This window comes from Pezoporus occidentalis, unplaced genomic scaffold (assembly GCF_034315485.1).
Source record: "Pezoporus occidentalis ecotype Australia unplaced genomic scaffold, CSIRO_AGI_Poc_V1 ctg49, whole genome shotgun sequence".
Classification (NCBI taxonomy): domain Eukaryota; kingdom Metazoa; phylum Chordata; class Aves; order Psittaciformes; family Psittacidae; genus Pezoporus; species Pezoporus occidentalis.
This window is the reverse complement of record NW_026915824.1, coordinates 3718906-3742889: the sequence shown is the minus strand read 5'-3', so window position 1 is coordinate 3742889 and position 23984 is coordinate 3718906. Positions and strand designations below refer to the sequence as shown.

General features: G+C 37.7%; 1 protein-coding gene across 1 annotated transcript in view; it reads left to right on the top strand.

The window, feature by feature from the left end:
- BANK1 (B cell scaffold protein with ankyrin repeats 1) overlaps window positions 1-23984 on the top strand; it is a 140685-nt gene that overhangs the window by 18700 nt on the left and 98001 nt on the right. Inside the window, 5 exon segments of the mRNA XM_062636739.1 lie at window positions 6691-6756; window positions 17719-17794; window positions 17796-17859; window positions 19639-19777; window positions 21795-21937. Coding sequence (XP_062492723.1) covers window positions 6691-6756; window positions 17719-17794; window positions 17796-17859; window positions 19639-19777; window positions 21795-21937 — 488 coding nt within the window.

Below are 23984 nucleotides of genomic sequence, written 5' to 3'. Positions count from 1 at the left end.
GTGAAAAATGTGATTTTCTGGAGAAATTCTCTCTCTTCATCTTAGTCCAGCAGTTTGGTGATGCATTTGTCATTGAAGTGTGATAAAACTGTTGTACTCTTAATCAGGCTTCATTTTCACAGGGAAGCAGCTTTGGAAAGTCTAAAAGCTGCCACTGGCACATGTGAACCTTCCACCTTTCCTTCATGGTAAGACTGCATCACAGAATCACAGAATAGTTAGGGTTGGAAAGGACCTTAAGATCATCTAGTTACAGCACCCCTGCCAAGGGCAGGGACTGAAAAGCTGTCATACACTTGTTTCTCTGTTTCCTGAGTTTACAAATCTCAGAAACGGTACAAAACTGTTATTTTATGTTTCATCTCTTGAAATGGCTTAATGAGACAGTGTATATATCTCCTGAGATAAATCTGAGCATGAAAAATAGCTACTGAGTATGACCCAAGCTTTCATGGCTGGCATCATTTGCTGTGTGACACAAAAATCTGTAAGGGCAGAAGTTCCCTTCCCTGTTTACCAACCCAAGTAATAAGTCTGTACTGGAAGGACTACAGCTATCCAGTTTGTATGTGTTTGCACATCCGTGGGAACTACAAAGAAACATTATTGTCAAACTTAGCACTTTCCTGAATGTAAGAAAAACTCCTCTCTTGAGAGTGCGAGGTACTGAAATAGCAAAGTCTCTGCACATCTTTAGTTTAACCCAAAGTTTAACTTTGCTAGGCTGCACACACGAAGCCAAGAAATAGCTTTAGAAAGAGAGATACATGAGCCACTTTGAAAAGGTGATCTAAGTTGTGCACTGGTATCAGGTTAGGTGGTTGTGTGTTTTGCTTTCAAGGCATATTTATTACTGTTTCTTTGTAGTCTCTAGATGTCTTGCCTCCTCTCAGCTCTTGCTGTTATGTCATTATTTTGTCTACTAAGGAGAGCATTGTGCTTCTGTCTTTGTTGCACTTGTCTTGCAAGGTGCTTGTTTTACTGGCAGAAGAGCTTGTGCTTGAGAGACATCCTGCAGTTCAGGAGTTTTAATCAGAAATTAACCTGGTTTTGGATGCAGATGAACAACCAAGAATATTCTTTTGAATACAGGGGTAGAGAGATCCCAGATGAGTCAGGGTGACCTAGCTGGACGCCCCTGCTGTCTCGTGGCTGAGCAACCTTAAGGATGCTATGAGGCTTTCAAAGCTGCTGAGAACATGCCTACCTGCAGCCTGGCTGTATCAGATCAGTGTGTTCAAAACTAAGTTTTACACTCCTTCCCAACAATCTCCTTTTCTAACATTTCTTGCTGTTCAGTTTTTACTAACCTTTTCCTCATATCTTTTTATGAGCATGTCTCAGACTTTAAGTTTCGGGGCTAATTACAGTTGCCTAGTTTGGTTTCAGGAGGTAATGTTTGCAGTTTCTGACTGTGTCCATATGTAGCTTCAGACTGAAGTTTCTTGGCAGCCTTTTAGTGGAATGAAAACAGTGGGTCTATACTAAATGTGTGTGTATGTATGTGTGTTTGTATAGGAAGGAGCTGAGCCCAGAGACTCATGCACAGGAAACTGCAAACTTTTCTGCAGAGAGTTTCCTAGAAGACAAATGATGGTTCTTTGCTTAGGTCTGTGCGTTCACAAAAATACCTATTGCACATGCCCTTGGGATTTTACTTGCCTTGTAACATCAGGTGACAAATAGGTGCTCTTTGGCAGTGGTCAATAGCAACTTCAGGGAAACGTACCAAGCTGAATTAATGAATAGTTGTTGAGGGCCTCAGTCTCGGTGTGTACATCTTTACCAGGAATGCATAGACTGTGGCTGCAATCAGACAAGTTCAGTTATATGAACTAGGTCTGGGACTGGGAGTAGTGTCGCTGCATGGTCCTTCAGGGTGTAAGCCCTCCTCTGTACGCATAGATCAGAACTGTTCTGGCCTGGTTTCTTCTGTGCTGATGTGCCCTGGCCTTCAGGCAAGCCAGTTCAGGTCAGTGCTTACTAGGAGACCTCTGCACTCATTGCTCTGTGTTGCACAGTGCAAGTGCTCCAGGTGTGAGATTTGCTGTGACCTGGGTGTTGATTTAAGCTCTGAGGAATGAAGGTGTGCATGTCTTGCCAGTATTTACCTTTGCTTACATGGTGACTGCTTGCAGTGTCTGTATTTAATACTCTTGTAGAATCCTGTGAAGTTCTTTATGTTTGTGATATCTGTGGCAGGAACTTTGACAGATTATGCATCTGGGAAAAAGATTTTTCCTTTTTATTTAAAATGGCTTGCTAATGGGCTATTAACTATACTTAGATTATTTTTCCTGTGGAGCAATTTTTTTATGCCTTTCTTCAGGCCTATGCGCTCACAAGATTTCCCATTTCTCTTCATATGGATCATCATCTTCTCTTGCTTTTAATTGTTTTCAGTGATTATCTCTTGTCCCTTGCATTTCTGCTTTTGGAGATAGATATTTGCAGCTGGAGGTAGTTACTTCAAATGAACTGAATTCCTCCTGTAGTTATTTGAAGAACAGGTCTTACCTAATACAAATAGTTTTCCATGACACTGTTTCTACAGTGTGCTGACACTTTTATGAGACTTTCTGATGAGATGTCTCAGTACAGCTCAGGAGTCATAAGTATCCATTAGACTGCTTGCTGTTTTATCAGGTTTCGTAGTTAACAATTCAACAGAATGGCTCTTGTCATTTCCACTTACAGTCTTTTCTCTAAGCAGTGGTATCCTTTTTGGGTTTTTTGGTGGGTTTTTTCTTGTTTGTTTTTTTTTTCTTTTCCAAAATATGAAGGGAATCTACTTCTATAAATTTTGATAGTTGAGAACTGCTCAAGAAACCTGCATGTTTTTCCATTCATTATCTGCTGTTCTACCAAAAAGCAAGAAGAGGTACTTAAAGTAACATAACCCAACTAGAAAACTGTATCCACAGTCTTTGTCAGCCCAGGAAAGATTCTCAGAATGAGTATGTACCTCTTACCTGAGACAGCAGTATGCCATTAATTTCTGATTGTTACCTAAAAAGCATTCAGTGTACCTGCACAGTTTTAATCACCAAGGAGAGAAATCACCAAGGAAAGAAAACTGCTTTTGCAACTACTAGTAAGATACAGATGTGGAGTAATGAGATACTAGCATTCAGTGTTTGTCTCTAATGAGCAAACGTAGGACAAACAGGCTGGGAGTTTAAAACAGGTCTTAATGTACACAAGTCTTCAGCCCCCTTCAAATATGGGCTGATTTCCATTGTGCAGGTCACTGGACTCGGAGGTTGCTGGCTCTGTGGGTGTGTTTTTCAGGCAGTGAGGCCATCAGATTATTGAGGAGCACCTCAAATGCCAGTTAAGTTTATGAAAACCAAAATAGTCTATAATACTCTATAGCTGAAGTGTGCCACAGTGTAGTCCTCACTTCGTTTTGCTATGTCAGTGAGTCCTCTGCGGGGACTTTTGCTAAAATTACTGGATTAATAAATCTGAGATGTGTTTCTCAATATCCACATAGAATGATTGCTGGGATGCCAATGCCATGATGTGGATTTGTAACAGGGCTGACTGTCAACAAAAAACTGTGGTTAGTGTCACTAAATTGTTTCATCTGACACGTGATCTGGCTTCAAACCAGAAGAGAAACTGAAGTGACAGCTGGAGGTGGCAACCATAGATAGGATGTTGAGACTGTCATTCCCTGCTGCTTAAACTGTTTGAATTCTTTATTCTTTCTTCTCTTATTTCTGCAAAATGCAGACATGACTTTATTCATTCTGCGATCAGGTTTTGTAACAACTCATGTTGATGTGTCTGGCTGGCGGTGACCTGTACCCTTGAATGCATTATGTATGTGATGTTTTCTTCTCTTATTTTTGACATTAATTAGATGAAAACTGCTTAAAAAAAAAAACCCTGGGAAAATGAATGCACTGACATGTTAAAGTGAATATTTTCTAACAGCGTTTAGGACAAGCTCATAAAAAGTTTTATTAATAGCGAAAGTCAAATGACTAGAACATAAGCATTACTGCAACAGCATGTACTAATTTAAATTAATGTACTGTGATCTTACTGTTTACTTAGCTTACGATTATTTTATTTTTAAAATGAATGGCTTTATCATCATTAGTCTCTTCTTTCAAGGTTGCAAATGGACACCATCCAAATTTATGTCTTGTTCATGGCATAGCAGTCATCAGTCAGTATTTAGCTGCAGTTGTGAGGCAATTTCTAAAGCTTACAAATAATTTAAGATTTCCAGCAGGTGTTTTGAAGCTAGAACTGTAAAATAGCTGTGTGAATCTGTAGTCTTGCATGTCCTTCATATAATGTATTATTGACTTTCATCGGGTTTTGCACTGTGGTTACTTGTCAGTTACTCATAAGTTATTATTGGAAGGTGTCTACAGAAGTCCTCTGGAAATGCATTCTTTGTATATTTTTTTGGCACACAAATGTTGTTATTAACAAAATTGCTATTTGTGCTTTTACCACAATGTATTTCTGTTGAGTTAGTGCTAACTTCCTGGAAATAGAATAGTGTAGCAACAAAGGGAAGTGTAGCACCAATTTAAGTTCATACTAAAAAAAAAAAAAAAAAAAAAAAACCCAACATAAAATTGAGATAGCAAAAGAACAATTTTTTTTTTTAATATTTTTTTTTTTTTGTAAAGCATCACATTTTGCTCCTGGTGGGATATCTCTGTTGTTACTTAAATGGCTATCCGGACAGAACTTGGTCCAGAAAATGTTACTTCAATTACAAAGTGTTCAAAAATCAGAATTACAGGTACAAAGTAGGCTTTTAAACTCTAGTTAGGACCCTTGTTCATGCATTGGTTCCTTTCAATTATGTAAGTGCATTCTTACCCCCTTCCCAAGAACCTGTCCTCATTAGTACACAGGATAAATAGTGCAATAGTGCTCAGTTAATTAGCAGTTATTTGATACTTTGTTTTGTGTTTGAGTTTGCGGTTGCATTATTTATGTACTGAATGCCATTCAAATCCTGTTGAGAAAACAGAATTATTAATTTCCTAATGTTCTTTCCTGTAGAACTCCTTTTTGTATTGAGTGCTGTTCAAACAGTATTTTATCATCACTTTATGTACTAGTATTTAGCAAGGTTAGGGTGAAACATTTCTTCTACTTCTGATACCACTTTAAAAAATTACTTTTCCTAACACTTACTAGTATATTTTTTTATGCCCACTTGCTTTAATTTCAGATGCGTTTGTGGCTGCTCAAATATCTGCAGGTCAGCTGTAGGGTCTTTCACAGAAAATGCAATACAAAACCCATGAGCACTTCTGAAAAGCACATTTTAAAAGCCCTCTAGCTTTTAGTCTCAAAACTTCAGGATGGCAACCTGAAATTATCTAAATTCTTTAGAGCAGGAATCAGCTAATACCACTGTGCTTTATCTCACTGGAATCCTCATTCACTGGACTCCTGTTACAAGCGTAACCGAATCAGAATACAGTAAGCACCACCACAAGTCAGTGCCAGAGTAGGTCTGCCTTGTGCACTGCCCACAGTACAGAGCAATTTAAAAGAAGGTTGAAAGGAATAGTCGATAATATGGTACAGAGAAGGACTGGGTTTGAGTGTTTGATTTCATGCAACCTTAATAAAGCCATAGTAAAGCAATCACTTTGCCAGGTGATTCTTCTCATCCTAGCCTTGTTGTCTTCACCTAGTGACTCTTTTCAGTCTTGGTCCCTTGTAGTAAGATTGCTTATTCACTTCTGGAGCACCCAACAATATACATAATCAGGATCCCACAAATATTGTACAACAGCATGTTTGTTGAGTTAGCTGAATCTCACAATTTGGAGCTCAAGCAGGCCTTTTATCTCTTATGTCAGTGTTGCCTCAGATGTGGGAAAAACAGGTGATAATTTGATCCAGCATAATGAAAAGAGTGACATAGGCAGGTATTGCATAATACGGCAAAAAAAGTCTCATGACAGTTACTAAGCCATCAAAATAATTTCAACAAATTGTAACTGACAGAGTCTTCTAATATTTGACCAGCACATTACATAATGTGGCCATGCTTTTTTTGACCTGGTACGGGAAATTCTTCAGCCAAATTTATTGTATTATCAAAAACACCACCCTGCACACTTGTCTTATATTCCAGACCCCAATGCCTGCATGCATTTTCCTGAACATTATTCCATTCCCATTCCTTTTGCTCAGCTCCTCTCCCGTTGTTTGCTGTATTGACTTTTGGGGAAACTTCTAAGAAGTCCAGACTTCTTACCTACTGTAGTGAATAGAAAAGACTAGTCATGAGGATGTTTACTAAAAAGAAATAAATACAATTCCATCTAAAGATCTCTCTTGGCTTGTTCCTCTTCAAGAGCCCTTTTTTCTTTTTTTTTTTTCTATCTGCAAAACTGTAGCTTTAAAACAGCTTTGTCTTACGTTTAACACAGCATACAGAATTTCATTTAAAAAAAGAAGGTGGAAATGATTATCATAGTGTTTTCCAAACTCTGTTTGATTTTGCCATTTTCTCTTCTCTCTCTCTCTCCCCTTCCCCCCAGCTTGATTTCTAACACTAAGGTCTTTCTTAGAGCAAATTAAACATTCTATGAAACAGTAATCTATGATAGCACTGATCACTGTCATCAGAATTGATGACCAGTTAAAGATATTTCCAAGTATATATACCATTAAAAAATTATTCCTTTTTCCTAGGTAAGCCACAGAATGAAAATCCTGGAGACTCTTTGTCTGACATCTGTGAAGTACTTCTTGCAGACGGTGAGTTGAATTCCCCTTGCATTTTCTCAAATAAAGCCAGTACTTGTAAGAAAATAAATTTAATTTGCTGAAATCTTGTCAGACATGAAGGGCAATAAACTAACCTTACCATAGCAATAAACTAACCCTACCATAGCATACAGTTGCATAGAGAATATGTCTTATTCTGAAACATCCACCCGCACACCTATACCCACACACTCTTGTGAAGAGTGTGAAAAGAGGAGGTGATTCAACAGGAACGTTTCCTTTTTCCTTTAATTTCAGAGTAGAGAAAAAGGAAGATATAAAGAGCTTCCTTTTTCTGTTCCCAGCATGAGTTTTGCTCGTAGTGAAGAGACAGCTGATTTGGAATTTCAGATAGACCAGTCCCACTCTTACACTTGCAGCATCATTCACTGGCAGCCCGTGGCTGGGAGAAGCCCTTCCTCAGGACTCCAGCACTTGTTGACATTTGCCATTCTGGTTTATTTATATCTGTGAAAGTCCAATTACTAGGGCAAACAGACTAGCAAAATATCCACTTGCTTTTAGTAAACAGCCACATAACATGTTTGCTATCCCCAGTTCTTACTTAAACAATTTTATTTCTGGTCTGACACTGTTGTGAAGTGATTGACTAACAGTACATGCTTGCTGATGGATGGAGAAGAATGTGTAAGTCATTTTGGAATTTCAGACATAGCAGTTCTGTGATGCTGGACTCTGAGGTTGCTGGCTTTGTGTGTCTGTTCTGCTGGCAAGGCTTAAGGGCAGAAGGATACTGCAAGCTCACTAGCTCTTCCTTACTGACACAAATTCAACATGCATGTCAGTGATGCATGGAGTTTAGAATTTTAGCTTACTGAGTCAATTTCAAGACACAAACATCAACCTGTGTGCCTTTAAATGCTTGTCATTCTCTCATAGCTTTGGTGCCCAGATTGATCTTGGAGGATGTTGATTGTATTCCTTTCAGATAAAACTAAAAGGGACAGTGCTTTCAGGGAGCTCACTGGGTACACTTCAGAGACCAAAAGGTGTGCACTCTACAGGTCCAGACCAGAACTAGCTAGAAATGTACCTCTTTGAAAGGTGTATAGTGTGAAAGGGAGTATTTAGCACCAAGCACTTCTCTATTAAATCTTCTTCTGTTAGTCCTCCCTCCTTTCTGACAGGGGCCGTTGGTGACTCTCTGGGCATCTTGGGTGTACTCAAGCAGAAAGCTGCTGTAAAGCCGCACTGTTTTGATACTACAGACCTATTGTCATAGTTTCTAAGGATGTCCCTTTTGTTCGTGTGTTGAATGTACCATGGGCCAGTGCATTGAAGAATTTGGTTTTTACAACTTCTCAAATGAGTACAGAGGAGGGCCACGAAGATGCTCAGAGGGCTGGAGCACCTGTCCTGTAAAGACAGGCTGAGAGAGTTGGGCTTGTTCAGCTTGGAGAAGAGAAGGTTCACGTTATAGCGGCCTTCCAGAACCTAAGCAGGGTCTACAAGAAATCTGGAGAGGGACTTTTCACAAGGGCATGCAGTGATAGGACAATGGGGAATGGCTTTAAACTCACAGAGGGGAGATTCAGATCAGACATTAGAAATAAATTCTTTTCTGTGAGGGTGGTGGGACACTGGAACAGGTTGCCCAGAAAAGCTGTGACAGCCCCATCCCTGGAAGCGTTCAAGGCCAAGCTAGATGGGGCTTTGGGCAACCATGGCAGGGGGGGATGGAAGTAAATGATCTTTAAGGTCCTTTCCAACACAAACCATTCTATGATTCTATAAAGAAGGCTTTTTGTCATTACTGACTAATCATCCAGGTGCTCAGTAAGGTGGCATCACTGTTCCTCTCATTCATGATCGTGATGTCCAAAAAACTGAGACAGTAAAAAAGGAAATGGTCACAGAAAACAGAATCTTGAGAAAAGAAAGGACTGGGGAGATGTTCCTGCAAGGTACTCCTGCTTTAAACCCTGACTCCTTTTATATGAATCCTTTTTTGCTTCTATATGAGCACTTGAAGAGTAGTCCAAATTTCCCATCAGCTAAATAGTTGATGTTGTAGTAAAGCAAACTGAATTTTTTTTTTATAAGAATGTCTTGCATTAAAAGCAAAAATCTCACCTGAAATCTTTGCTGAAGTTGCGTGGACCACAGTTCTCAGCTTCTGGCAGTCATCTTGATTGTACTGCTTGTATGTAGCCTCTGTGAGTTAATGCTGTGTAGTTACTGCTGAGAGGCCCAAGAAATGAAATGATTGCAGTTTCCGAGATTCAGCATGTCAGTCTTTATGAAGCCAAGAAGGGCAAAGTGGCAGCTGCAAATAAGCCAGTGTTTTTGCCCTGCAGAAAGTAGGTGAATCTTCAGGTAACCAGATAGGTTTTGGATGAATTGCGAAAAAAATGTTTCCAGGAGCTCTTTCTTGTCTTTGCTTCTTTCTAATAAGAAGGAATTGTATGCAGAGATAAATTGTATGTATGACACAGAACTGTCAGGAGAAGTCATAAACCAAGAAAGGATTTTTGCTAGAACTGCATAAATTCACAGAAGCACTTTCTGTTCTGTGAAGACTGGCATGCTGAAAGCTGAAGTTTATTTCAAGTATGAGTATGTTATACAGAAGAAAGGATAAGCTAAGAGAAGATGGAATTTAGACTTGAACTTGAATGAAAGTTGAAGAGATCAGAAGTATAAAGCTAAATGAGAAACCTAAATGAGAAATCTAAAGCAACAAGGGTGGAAAGAGCAGCAAGTGGATGACAAGACATTAAATACAAACTATATCCAATAAAGCAGACATAGATGGGGAATGAGCAAGTGCTAACAATCAATAAGAAGTGATTGATTAAAATGAATTGTGCAAGGCCTTGAGGGAAAAGGTCAGGCAGTACATTTGAAAATGGACGAACAATATGATCCTTTGAGGAAATATGAGCTGCAAGCAGCGGTGAAGACGATTGATTTGCTGGTGAGTGATGGAAAAATTTTGAAATTGCTAATCGTCATGATAAGAATGCAGGAGGACTCATTCATGTAGGTGATAACTGAACAAGCCACTCACAAATATAGTTGTGTTTACTGTATTTCTGGTTTCTGTATAAGAAAAGTGGATTTATTTTTATTACTAGAAAGCTGTATTTTGAGAAATTTCCTCAGGAAATTTTCTGCTTCCCAAAAAAAAACATTTTTTTATAATTTGCAAAGTTTGGGAAACTGAAGCAATCTTACTCAGATGTGGGTATGCATCTGTGAACCACGCAGATAGAATGTGAATGCCTTATTCAGGAATTGGCATTCGTTATTTTACCTGCAAAATAGACCTAACCTCAAATTCAGATACAGTTAGGTGATACGCAGCTTCAAAAAAGGCTGTTCCCCTTCTGTGAAACAGCTTTGTCTGTTTTTAATAGTTACCGTTAAGTCTGGTATCCTAGCGCTAATTCACTGAAACAATTAGAGATGGGCAATGTGCAGCGCAAAAAGTTGATTTTCAAAGTGTAATAGCTGTCTACCTGCTGAGGCTACCTGCAGGCATCTTTTGGTCTTGCTCAGAGGTCTCATCAGACTAACATATATGTACATACTGTGTTACCTGTATCCTTTACCAAACTGAATTGGAGAAAGGCCAGCACTTGGTAACAAGATAGATGGCAGCCCTTTTGCAGGTAAAGAAGAGCAATCGGAATACCTCTACTGTGCTATTCTTTCCTATAATGGTATCTGAAAATATGCTTGTTCTTGGATTAAAGAATGGTTTCTTAAAAGAGAAAGACCTCAGGTTACTTTTCATAATCCTAATAAAAGAAAAATAATGATGAGTTAGAAAGCAAGCATGTTTTTCAGATGTGTCTAGAAATATCCCTCTTGATTGTGTTAGTGAGAAAGCAGCATACCTTTTAGCCCGGTTTAAGGGTCAGTAGATTGTAGCTATTTCAAACCAAAGGTGGGAGTAAATTGCAAAGCAGCCTGTCCCCCAGTGAGTCAGTCTTGCTGACAACTCACTTTTTTTTTCCCCTTCTTTAATATCAAATGTCTGGCATGAGTCTTTCTGCTGACAGCAGCTGTGGCAGCATGGCACAGGGAGACATGTGGTCTCTTAGATAGACAAGTCTGAGGTAATTTAGAGCTGTACATATCAAGAGCAGCGCCACAGATTTCATCCAGCCACTAGTAACAGCCCTGTGCAGGTATTGGAGCTCTACTGTGAGACTACAATATGCTATTTGGTAAATGAGCTGCAGCAGTCCAAGCTAGCTTCTGTTACCAGATTGATTTAAGGGATACCATAACATGGAGTATATTGTCTTGTGTTGGCAAGCATTTTGATACTGTTAATGACACGTAGCCTGTGTTCTGAGTAGAGCAAAGGCTGAGAATGCCAGCTAACAGTATCTCTCCGCCTAACCTCTCCCAGAGCAGTTGCTAAAGGACTTTTCAGTTGTGTCAAAGTTCATGAGCTTCCAGCCACATCATGTCTTTTGAACTTTGATGACAGCAAAGAATATTCTTCATCAAGAGAATTGCTTAATGTGGCCAAGAAGGGAAAGTTTGGCTACTCACTAGTAGTTCTTGAGGGTGAGATCTATAAAAACTTAAACCCCTATTCAGCTGAAATGTGAGCTTTTGGCCTGCTTGCCAGGTGTGTTGCCCTGGACAATGACTTGACTCTAAAATGTTCCCCTCTAGCTATGTTCTTTTATATCTATGTAATTTAAAATGTAGCCATGTGCCCCTTCTGTGTCCAAGCACAGTCTGCAGTTTGTGCCAGACCAGTTGTAAGAGGCTTGAATTGTAGTTTAGAGATAAAAGAGCCATTGGGCAGCTGCAGCTAGCCCCTTTGGAATAATAAGGAAGTTGTGAGACCATTTTATCAAACAAACACATTTTGGAGGTCCGTTCACAATCCTGGATGCCTCTGTTATCAGTCCTTTTGTCTTCCTTGGTAATTTGAGTCAGCCGCAGGAGGATGACCTGTCTGTTGTTACAGCACATCTCAGATTTAGGGCAATGTTTAGTGCTGTATAGTTCTTCACTGAAACACAGAGGTGAGAGATGTGTGTGCTGATACCACAAAGAAGTGAAACAAAAATGCCAGTGTTCTTACTGTGATAGAACTTCAGTAGCTCTGAAGTGGATATATGGACTCTTTAATAAAACATTAGGCTTTAATAACTGAGAACTGCTGGTACACACAGAAGGCCAGACATCAGTTTGCTTTTCCCTGGAGAAGAGGCAGGATGAAACTATGCATAATGTAGAAACTGGAAATAACTGGCTGCTTAGCACTGAAATGACCTCGGGAGGTTGTTATAACTTCCAAACTAATCAGTGTGCCTAATAGTTTAGAAACTCTTTGGGACAGTCTTACTATGTGTCTAAAGCTTAGCTGAATGTTCATATTATTAGTGCTGCTGCAGCTGAAAATAATTTGATTACAATAAAAATAATAACATGAATTGATATATAGTAAAAGATAAGCTTAGTCCCAAAAAGATCCTAAATGTGTGTGCATCCTAACCAAAGCACTGGTTGCTGAGCTGATGTCAAGCCACAGACCAGTTAGGCAGTAGTTGTCATAGCCTTAGGTTGCCTCTGAATATACACTTAAAATCAAAGTATATATATCAAGAAATGCCTACAGTTTCATGCAATTTATTTCTTGAAGATTATTGATAAGTTCATGGTAAATTGTTTTTTGCTGTTTTGGGGTTATTTGAAGGCAGGATTTTTTGGTTTTACTGTCAGATCCAATATAGCTGCACATAATAAGACTTTTATATAGTGTTTAGATGCTTTTATGGTGACTCCATTAGGCTACAATTATGTCAGAGTGGTAAATTGTTGTGTATAAAAATATACTCAATAACATAAGAACAGGTGTGTACACACCTTCACAATCGAATCAGTCTTTGCCTACTCATATATAGCAATGCATAAAACAGTAGATGGGGGGAAGGTTCTAGGGATTGTTCTGTTATGAGAGATAAATAGATGTGAATGACAATTGCGGCACCATCAGTTGCTAAGATGACAGAAACACCAACTCCAAATACTCAGAAAAGGAAATACTGTTCTTCATAGCTTTTACAGCAGCTGTCAAATAGACACTGATTTGCAAGAAAAATTGTTCACCATAAATAAAGTAACAGAAACATTTTGGAGACATAGGCAAAATAGGCCAACTCACAGAAAGCTACTGTTTTTGACAAGAGAGCTCAACCATGCAGGACAAACTGGGACTCAGAACGTGTTTGAGAAAAAGATAACTGTCAATGTATTTGCAAAAGATAGATGATTCAGCACAGGGAGAAACATTGTTTAAAGCTTGTTCAATAATGAATATGTTTACTTTGGTCTGAAATTTATTCCTGGTAGAAAACAAAAGAAATTAAGATTTAAGTCAGATGTTTATATAAGTATGTATTTAATAGTTTTGTGTGATTTTTAGAAACCTTTCCATTCCTAAGCCCTCTCTCACTATCAGTAGAAGAAAAGTTTTCAACAGAGCAGAAAATGGAATTTGCTTTGAAATCCTATCTTAAAAAGGGGATTATGGTAAAGATGAATAAATCCCATGTGCAAGCTGAGAAAAAAAGGTTCATTGAATGAAGCCTAGTGTGGTGGATGTTTTCTACCTCTAATTTCCTCACAGTCTTTTTCAGGTCATTTACTATAAACTGCAGTTTATGTAGTTAAAGGCTGCCTTTCAATTCCACTGCACTTCGCTGAGTTCATACAGCATTTACAGATACAGATTCTTTAAAAGGTTTACATTTTATAAATGTCTGTGATAATCTTATGATGATTGCAGGAAGACTGTGATGTGCATGGCTTTTTGTGATTTTTCCACACAGTGGTTTGTTGTTTTGTTTTTTTTTGCCTGTATGGCTCTACATTTATCCACAATTCTGGAGAGCACTCACACAAGCGTTTGGCTTTAAGCCTTTGAATTGCAAGGAAGTCACTTGTAGACAAGTACCTTTTCAATTATACCTCACAGAGTGCAATGGGAACATCTCTGCCTTTACCTCACATTGTGCTGGGGAGTGTTACATGGAATGACTCCTGCACTTGAATGATTTGCCAGATTTAGCCTATGTGTTCTTCCCTGTAATAATTTTTATTTTAATCTTTGACACTGGAATGCACTGCCTTTTTTTTTTTTCATGTGGTAAGCTGGCTGCCTGTGCTTTATTACCTTTCCATTCCCTATCATCTGCCTAACCTGATTTGCCCATATTTCTCATCCTTTTTATATGGTGTGTTGATCCAGGGATAAACAAGTTCTTCAGCTGTCATTGCTTTAGGAAGACTTGAGTAAGAACTGAAATTTGTGAAGTTAGTGGGCATTTTGCTTTCTTAAAACTAGATGTATTTCAGCTGTGAGATTCATTCCGTGGGTAGCCTTAGAAAACACATAAATCTTTCATAAGTTTGTTTATGCTATTTTTAGTACCCCAAATCTGTCATGTACATTGTTGACTCAAAACATGTAGCAAGTACCAAATAATAAAAGACAGAGGCAATTTATGATTCTAATGTAGAATGCAAAGTGGATAGCTAAAGAGTGTATTTGAAAAGTTAGAATTTGGAAGTGGGGGAGAGGTTGGATGTGGCATGAAAGTTGTTCAGAAGCCAAGATGGGGAATTAATTGTTGAATCCACAAGAGACTAGAGAGGCTTCATTAAAATTTTTCAGTTTATATAAAGGAATGCAATTTCAAAGTAATTTCATTAATTCAGTTTAAAATGTTAAATTGAAAGCAATAATGCATTCCAAAAGGTTTTGTGTAAAATATATCAAATTGATGTATTGAATTTACATGAATTAAGAGAGAACATTGAAGGGAAGTTGAAAGTATCAGCACTGTGCCCAATTAAATGAATATCTGTTACAGTACATGTGTGTAATGTTTTATTATGTAAATATGAATTTAAATTTAAGATCAGTACTTTCAGTGTGGCCATCTGCAGTAGATACTTATCAAAAGTAAGCCAGCAAAAGTAACCTAATGGAAATGGAGCATTACCCTCTATAATAGATGATAACTCCCAGTAGGTATGCCCTGAATACTCAAGGGAAGATTATCTCATAGATTTTCTTTTCTTTCTAGCTTCCAGCTCATAGTGCTAAGCATCATTAGATATAGTTAATAATTTGTTATACCTCAATCCTTCAAAAAACAGTCTGTTTTTATCCATCCATTGTTTAATCATTACTGCTTCATTTTAAGAGCCTCACAGATAGGTCACCATTATATATAATGTTAAAAGAACAGAGTCACCAAGCAACAAATACCTTTTAATAAATTCTCTCTCTTAGATATTCCAGCATTATAATGATGTTCCTAATGAAGCTAATCTTCACCTACATTTGTAAATTTTTGTTAAATGATCATTTTTCAGAAAGCCTTAGCAGTTAATGGATATTCTAGCTATGCCTTCAGGTTGAAAGCAAGACTGTAAAGAGGATTCACAATGAAGATATCCAAAATCTGAGTGTTCAAAAGACCTATACATCAGGTTACTCCTTCTGCCCACATTAAACAAGTATTTTCTGTACCTTGCTATATTTGTATTACTAAAATTTCATTACTATAGTATTAAATCCTTAATGAGCTACATTGTTTTAGATAATGCCACCAAGACAAGGCTACCTTAATCTCTGGTGTATTTCTCAAGATTATTGAAGACTTATCACTGACAGGAAGCCGACATTAGAGAATCTGCTGCCTACCAGATTTGCTATTCAGTCCTTTTATTTTGTCAATCTGATAATGAAATATTTCTTGTCTTTGCAATACTCCTTTGCTTAAAGTGGGGTATAAAAAATTTCAGAAGCGGTATGTATCTCACATGAGTTGTTTCTGAAGTAAATTCTTAAGTAAATGCTTAAGATTTATGAGTGACTTAAAATATGAGCAGATAAAACATAATATTCCCGAAGTATGTGCTGTGGGCATACAGTATTCTAACTGTTTTCTTAAGCAAGGGTTCATGCCTTCGTTTTTCTGAAGGATGGTGCTAAATAAAGTCTAGTCTTCACAGGGATGATCAGAGAAATTAATGCATTTATTTTTTGAATTGGATTAGCTAAACTGCATCCAACTGTGGGTAGATTCTCATTCAAAATCAAAATAGCCTTTGTTTAGTGTAGCCTGTTTAACTTTCAAATTAAATTAAAGCAAATGGAATTTAAACTGCTTCAATTCAATGATGTATGTCTACACAAAGGTTCAGTATAATTTTACCAATGTGCACTGAATTCACAGCTGAAATTCAAAATTAGTTTACCTTGAAGGCAGGAGAATATAAGCATGAGTAGTTCGGGAAATTTCTGCTAGCTGGTGATGAGCACTGAACCTGCCCTCCTTAGATGTTCAAAGAACCTTTAGCTTCCTCAGTGAAACATGGACAAAAGCTACCTTTCCCTTTCTTTCCTTGTTCTGAGATCTCTCCAACAATCAAGGCACATCTCTGCAAAAAAAGAAAAAAGTCTAACTCAGATAAATCAGACTTGGCGTACCCAAGCTTCTGTATTACATTCCCTGGCATAACTTCACTTATCAGGCATATTTATTATATAAGTTTATTAAATCTGTGCCTTTGTAGGAAAGGCAAGGTTGGTAAGAAAAGGGAACAGTCTATATCAGAGAAACTGGTACATATGGGGGAAATAAAGGCAAGCAACAAGTGAGAAAACTAACTAAATTACCAATACTGATGCTGAATTGAATGAGTTCCATGCTGCTTAAGAGCACCACGTGGTTTGCGTACTTCAGTCACTTGGGCACTTTTGCAAAAAACCTGAAAATGTACTTGTTTGAGCAAAGCCAAATTGCTACTGTTCTGTGTTCTGCCCATCACTAATTTATATTAATATTCTACATCAATTTAAGAGGAAAAGATGCGTCTGAAAAGTTATTTGTGTCCTTGAATGTAATCGACTGAGTGTTCCATAATTTACAGTAGTATAAGATACTGTTAAAGTCTCTCAGGATATTTTCTCACCAGCCAGTCAAGATTTTTTAACTCTGTGCTGCTTGGAATGATACCATTAATCTAACTAGGTGACTGCAATATGTTGGGTAATCCTGTGTGATGAAGAGCTGCTGCAGTCCTTTGAGATGGGTAGCAAGAGCATTTTGTACAGGGTAATAGAGTGTCTGGAAAGGAGTAGTAATGATAGAGCTGAGAAGTAGCAGGTGTGAAAGATGACTTTTTTAAAGCACAGGCTTAGTCAGAGCTCTGCAGATGCAGTTGTCAATTCTTTTATGTTTCCTCTTTAAATCCTGTGATATGGTGAAGGATTCAGTAGGGTTCTTGGGCCTTTACTGGTACAGCAAAACAGAAAGGAAACTTGTTGCTAGCTATCTGCATGCCTGGCATAGCAGTTCCAAATTGAGAATATCCTACACAAAAAATGCATGCCTTCAGTCCATCATTTTGTCCATGAAGGAAGACAAAGACTATTGAGTCTGTGTCGAGGAAACCTGTGTCTGCTGTCGTAGTTATCTGTCACAGGTATCACTGCCTGCACATAATTCCTTCCTGTAGACAAATGGGCTGATGTTGTAAATGTGTTGCATGTCCTTGTTTATATATAGGGAAAGCAAGAGTGGTAAAAATCAAAGTTAATCTCAGCATATGAGAGATTGTTCTTAGACTACAAAACTGGCTTATCTCTTTGACCTCATTTGGTCTAACGGCTGTGACCCTTTTGATTTCAGTAGGGCAAAGCATATGAGCAGAGCCTGTCCATGAAGTTACAGGCTGCAGGATCAGAACTTCAGAGGCAAGCTGAAGCTCTTTATCAAAGGGGGAAACCTCACTACATGAAAAGGAATTTTGCCAGGCTTTTATGAGTTACCCTTAATATGATTCCAAATGCCGTATGAGCAGTATGTTGGAAACCACATCATTGCCATATTTTGTTGTTCTGGGATTGTTAACAATGTTCGTATTCCACATTATTTATTTCAGATCACAAGACTAGCTCTGATGCTACCTTGTCAGATGTCAGGAGAGCATCAGAAAAAACAGACCTCATTTTTAAAACTTTCTGAAACATTAGAAACTAACAAGCAGTCGATATTGGTGCTTCCAGGAAGAATATCATGTGAGGTAAGGTATTTGGATGCGAAAATCTTTGGGATAACAGTCAGTGTTGTTCTCTTCCTGCTGCAGTCTCATTCTTACTGTAACAGTTTTGAAAACAAATAGCAGATAAGGGGCCAAAATGAGAGTACATTGAGATTGCAGTGGGATTTATTTTGCCTTTGGGTCACATCCACATTGCAGCCAAAAGACTTACAAATAGAATAGCTCTGATACAGCCTCTGTGGGATTTTATCTCTGTTAGAATCATTTGGAAGCTTGGACAGAGATTATTACTGTCGCGTGGGCCTTGTAGTTTAGAGGAAGTATGTAGTTAGGCACTTCTTGGGAGATGTGGAGTGTCTTGGCAAGAATCCATGATGGGTATATGGGTACATGCATATGTGCCCATACCATAGGTTACGCAAGTGCTTGCTTTTGTGACCATAAACCTTGTCTGATTTGAAATGAAATCAGAAATATTTATATATGCATATCTGTATACATATCCAATGGACACAAATGTTCATATGTGGGTTTTTTTAATTAGAGTTGCTATGAGAAAATAGGTAAAATGTAAACAGAGGAAGTACACTATCCAGCACTCTATTCCTTTATAAAAATGAGTGGCCACAGTCAGATAAGGAGGTTGCAGTGTACATGGAATGTCATGTATTTTGCTTGTTACCTGTCTTTCAAAGATAATTTATGCATGTTTCATGGTTTAGACCCAGCCAGTAACGCAGCACCATGCAGCCATTTGCTCACACCCCCACCATTTTCCCACATCCCCAGGGCATGGTGGGGAGGAGAATCAAAAGCATGTAAACCCCACAAGTTGAAATAAGAACAATTTAGTAACTAAACTAAAGTAAAATATAGTGATAATAGAAAGAATACAAACAATAACAATAGTAATAAAAATAGGAAACAACAAGAGAAAAAATGAAAGCTCAGAGAAAATACAAATGATGTTCAGTACAGTTGCTCACCACCTGCTGACTGATACCCAGCCTGACTCGAGCAGTAACCTGCCCTTCTGGGTAACTCCCCCCAGTTTATAAACTGGACATTATGTCCTGTGGTATGGAATATCCCTCAGGCTAGTCTGGTCAGGTGTCCTGATTCTCTTCTCTCTTGGCCTCTTGTGCCCCTCCTCACTGGCAGAGCATAAGAGACTGAAAAGTACTTCATCAGGGTAAGCATTACTTAGCAACAACTAAAACATCTATGTATTATCGGCATTGTTCTCAGACTGAAGCTGAAACACAGCACTGCACCAGCTACTGGGAAGAAAAAAACTGCTACAGCTGAAACCGAGACAGCACATAATTTTATTGTTGAGATCAGTTTAGCTCTAAGGGAGTAATATTCCCTCTGGTTCAGAAGGCAGTAGAGGGGTATAGTCTCACATTACCTGCTGCTTCTGTCTTACTTTACTGTCAGTTCACTGTAAGAGTGTGAGTGAGTATTTTAGGTTCCTCTTGTCAGGCTGAATGTCATTCTTGTAGACTATAAAGTAGAATGGCCTTAGAAAATGTAACAATTCGCCTACATAGGAATTTAAAATACTGTTTTAAACTACTATTAGGTAAGCTGAGTTTAAAATACTATATTAATTGTGCCATTTATATCAGTAAAATGATAAAGGAGAGCACTGAGATGGCATCATGGTTTGGTATTGCGATTTTTCTGTGTGAAACTGTTCATAAAGGACCTTTCCTTCCAACTTCTGTTTTCATTTGCATTTTACACTTTCAGTATAATTTGCTGAAGGACTTATGGGAACATATTTTAATTTTATAGAACCCTGGTGAAATATTCATTTTGTTGAAAGATGAAATAGATGATGAAACTTTAGAAATTGAATTCATAGCAGATAATCAACGAATTAGGACACAGCCAGCCTCTTGGACTAAGAAGATCAAGTACATGAAAGCCTTAGGTAAGAAAAACATTTTTTACCTTTAAGTAAGTAGGAAACTTTGGACTCCCTTCACTTTTTCTGATCAGTAATTTCGTTTCTCACTATTTGTAGGTGTTTCCTGTATATGGGTTTTGCACACAGAACATTTATTAATAATGCAGAGGAGCAAGGCCTTGTGATTTATGGGAAATGAGGTTCTCTTAGGTTGTTTTTGTGTGGTTAAATGGCAGGTGGCATTCTTAAAATGTCATTGATTAGTCACACAGTAACAGTCTTCAAAATCACTGCCATAAAATGCAAAGCTAATATTCTTTTCTTATTACTCTATTACTAAAATGTTTCATTTCATATTTAATGCAGTAAATTTGGCTATATTCCTCTCAAATTCTTACTGATACAGGAAATAATTTATTTTCTTTGTTCATGTCCATGCCATTTCTCTGTATCACTCATCTCTGACGGTTTCTAATGATTTTTTTTTTTCCAACTGCTCCAGCCATAACTAGGTGCCAACAGTTTCAGCTATTTAACAGTAGCTTCTCTTAGGAGATCGGTGCAGATTTTAAGGGCCACACCTATCCCCACTCACTTGATGTGAGTTAAAGAATTTTTCACCTAAGTATTCAGAGTGTAGCTTGCTACTTCACTGCATGTTGTGAATTCCCAAAGGAACTGATAGGATATTTTGTTCTAAAGCCATTGCACTAGGAGAGGAAGAAATATATACCTATAGGCTAAAATTTGCAACAGTTGCTTCTTGGAACTACAATTGGGAAATTCTGTGGCCTGATTTTTATCCTGAATACTGTTCTGAGATGATGGTTGCATATGGTCTGAGAGTTCTTTATCGCTCTGGTGGTGCAGAGAGTTTGTTTTTAGAGACCTGATTGGGAAGTACATGACCAGCTGGAAACTTCCATCTGTAACTGGATTTCAGAGAAGGAAAGCTGAAGTTCTCATTCACAGATCTTAAAAGATTCCTCCATAATTATTCTGTAGCAACAATGTTGATCACAGAAAGGCTTTTATAGTGGATGAAAACATAAAATATGAACAGTAAATGAAATATTCTGAAAAAATTTGGCAGAGAGCTACAGACTGAGTTTAATTTTGTTTCTTTTATCATTTGTATTTAATTGTTCTCTCTGAGGGCTTTTTTCTGTTTCAAAATCTGGGAAAGTTGGAAGTTTGGAGTACCCTTTTTAGTAAGGATCCACATGATCTCATGTCAGAAATAAAAAAAAAAAGGGGGGGGGGGGGAAGGCAGTTTCCATTGAAGTGATTTAAGGTGATGTTCTATTCATTTAGTTTCTTTGGCACTATTACTCCTCTTCATTTTCAGGGTTGCCCGTTTTTATTCTTTTTGTGGGCAGAGTTAGAATTCTAAGAAAACCGGGTTAGTACTGGCGTGGTACAGCAGGATGCCTGGCACAATGAATACTAATGAATTCTAAATGTGCTTATAAAGAGGGCTCACGCTGCATACACAGAGCAGGCCATACTAACGTAACAGACTGTAGAAATAATACTTTCTTTTGCTTTCACTAGGTAAACAACTGGAATGGAAATAATTATACTGCAATTTCTGCAGCCTAGTTGAAATTCAATTTTGAGAACCTTGCCTGCAATTAAGAAAAAAGTTTCAAAAGATGAATAGCAATTCCACTATTTGTAATAAATGAACTTTTCCTTAATCTGTAGGCATAAGGGAGCTGATTACAGGTCATCAGTCTATCAAAGGGAAGTTGAAAATTTGAAGCATACTGGTTTCATCTCCTTTCTAACGTGAAGTAACGCAGTAGCTTTGTTCTATACAGATTTACAGATACATGTTTTCTTTTGCCAGCTTTTTAATGTTAGACTGAAAGACCTGGATAAAAAATTGACTACAGTGAATCATCTCTGAAACGTAAATCCAGTTCATTGGCTGTATGCATTTTCTGTGAGATTTTCCTGGGTTTTACCCATTCCCTGAGCCCTCTGGTCTGGGCCTGTTAAAATATTTTAAGCTACTGTTCTGATTGTGTTTTAAAAGATTTTCCTGCTGGCCCTGTTTATGTAAATGTGTATTGTGGAGGAGTCGTGAAGACCACAGCACAGATTGAGTACTATACTACACTAGAGGAGATTGAGCACATTTTTAAGAAAGTGGCTGACCCAATAGCTTTCACTTGTCAGGTAAGTTTACTTCTACATTTTTAATTAAAATAAAAAAAAAAGGAAGAACACAAGTGCATATATGAGCTAAGACATAATACACAATCTTTTGATTGCACTGTAATGGGTAATGGCTCCGTAACAGGCTTATGATTACAGAAAGAGTGTCTTTGAGATGTCTAGCTCTAAAGCAAGTTAGGCAAGTGAAAACAAATTTTATGTCTATTTTGGTTTTGTTTAGAGGGTGATATAAACTGTGTGCTGTATATGCCCAATTAACAGCATCCTGCATTACAGAGGATGAAAATAACAAACAACAATGATGTCCCTCTCCACTGAAAGTGTTCTTTTTAGTGTGTTCTGAAACTGGTAGAAGCAAGTAATCTTAAATCACGTTGTACTTGGAGGGTTATTACTCATTCACGAGCAAACGGGATTTTTCTGGCATAGCTTGTATGGAACGCAGTAGGTTGCTATTCATGCAGAGTCCATTTATAGCTGCTGAATTATCATTCATGTGGTTTGCTGGTTGCCATGCAGATTCTTTGCATATATTTAGAAAAATTCAGGTTTTGAGCTGAGTGCTTTGCAATATGTCCTTTGCCAATGGCATATACAAAATAATAAGAAAAGAAAGCATCTATTAAGAAAGGATGGAATCTCAAGTACCATTTTTTGAATGGTGGGTAGCCCAAGCAAGCTTGTCATGATGTCTATATTGTAATTGCAAAGCCAGAACAAAAATAATAGTCTGTGTTTCCAGTGCAGACAGTCTCATTTTCCTGTGACAAATCTACCTTATCTACCACCTAAGGCATTACACTCATAACAAAAGGATTGATAAAAAATGATGTATTGCATTATTAGTGTTCTATTAAGGATGGGGGTAGATTCCTTCCAAGTACAAGTCGTTTTGGGTTCTAAGAAAACACAAAAAAAATAGTGCAACTCTTAAGTATAAGTACATTCTTAAAATCTTCATGATAACCATCATTCTTTAGCCTGTATTTTGAAAGACATGGAAGTAAGTTTCTAGCAGGTTTCATCTACAATTTTATGCATAAGAAGCGTGTAATAATGATTAAAAACTACAGTGGTAACCTAGATACCTACAACACACCTGGTATTTCCACTGGAGATTTGTTTGTGTTATTTAGCAGTTTGACCCTTCACTTAACCAGCATGACTAATACTTAGTAAGACACTTGCAATTCAAATTATATTCAAATGCAAAAGTAATTCTGTGCAGAGCAGTAGTGCACACCAGGAAATACAACTGTGGTATTATGACTATCAGGCATGTTTCACGATTTCTCATCTGGATAATAAGCAAGGGTTTAAATAAGGTGATCGTGTTTTCCTGTTCTTAATTCTATTGTTTTGGCAACTGAAAGATTAATGCCGAGAAAATCTTTACAATCAGGTAAATTGTACAATCTGCACAGTATCTTGGCTGCTCTGTGAGTACAGGATTACTAATGGTAATCTTTTTGTAAGTGTACATATGTGCTGGAAGATTTGTCATCATACTTAATGGTACCTACTGGGCCACGGAGTGAGGTACACTAACTAGCTAGGTAGCAAAACTTGCCACAAACTTTTAAAATACTTCCAGCTCTCACGTAAACCTGATTTAATGGCAATAAGATACATTGTAAAGATCCAATTGAGAGAGCATGATGTAACTTAATCTTTAAAAATATGTTCACACAAGGAAAAACAAAACAGATTTGATAATAATTAGTATTCCCATCAAGTAGCAGGAGTAGTAGTAACTGTTATGTAACCAGGATAATTGAAACCTTTGAGACTATCAGCTTATTTGCAAAAGTATCCTGGGGCAACAGTCATTTATCTGTGGATAACAATCAACCAACCAAACACAATGGAAAACAAAACCGAAATAAAATAGAAGAGCTTACAGCAATTATTGATCAAGGCAATATCATTCTGTAGTTCAAAGAGAAATTCAAGATTTTAAAAAATGCTTGCAATCCGAGAAGTATCTCCTCATTAAAATTCTGTGAAGAAAGCAAATTGCTACAGTAATGTATACCACTGTGCTTTG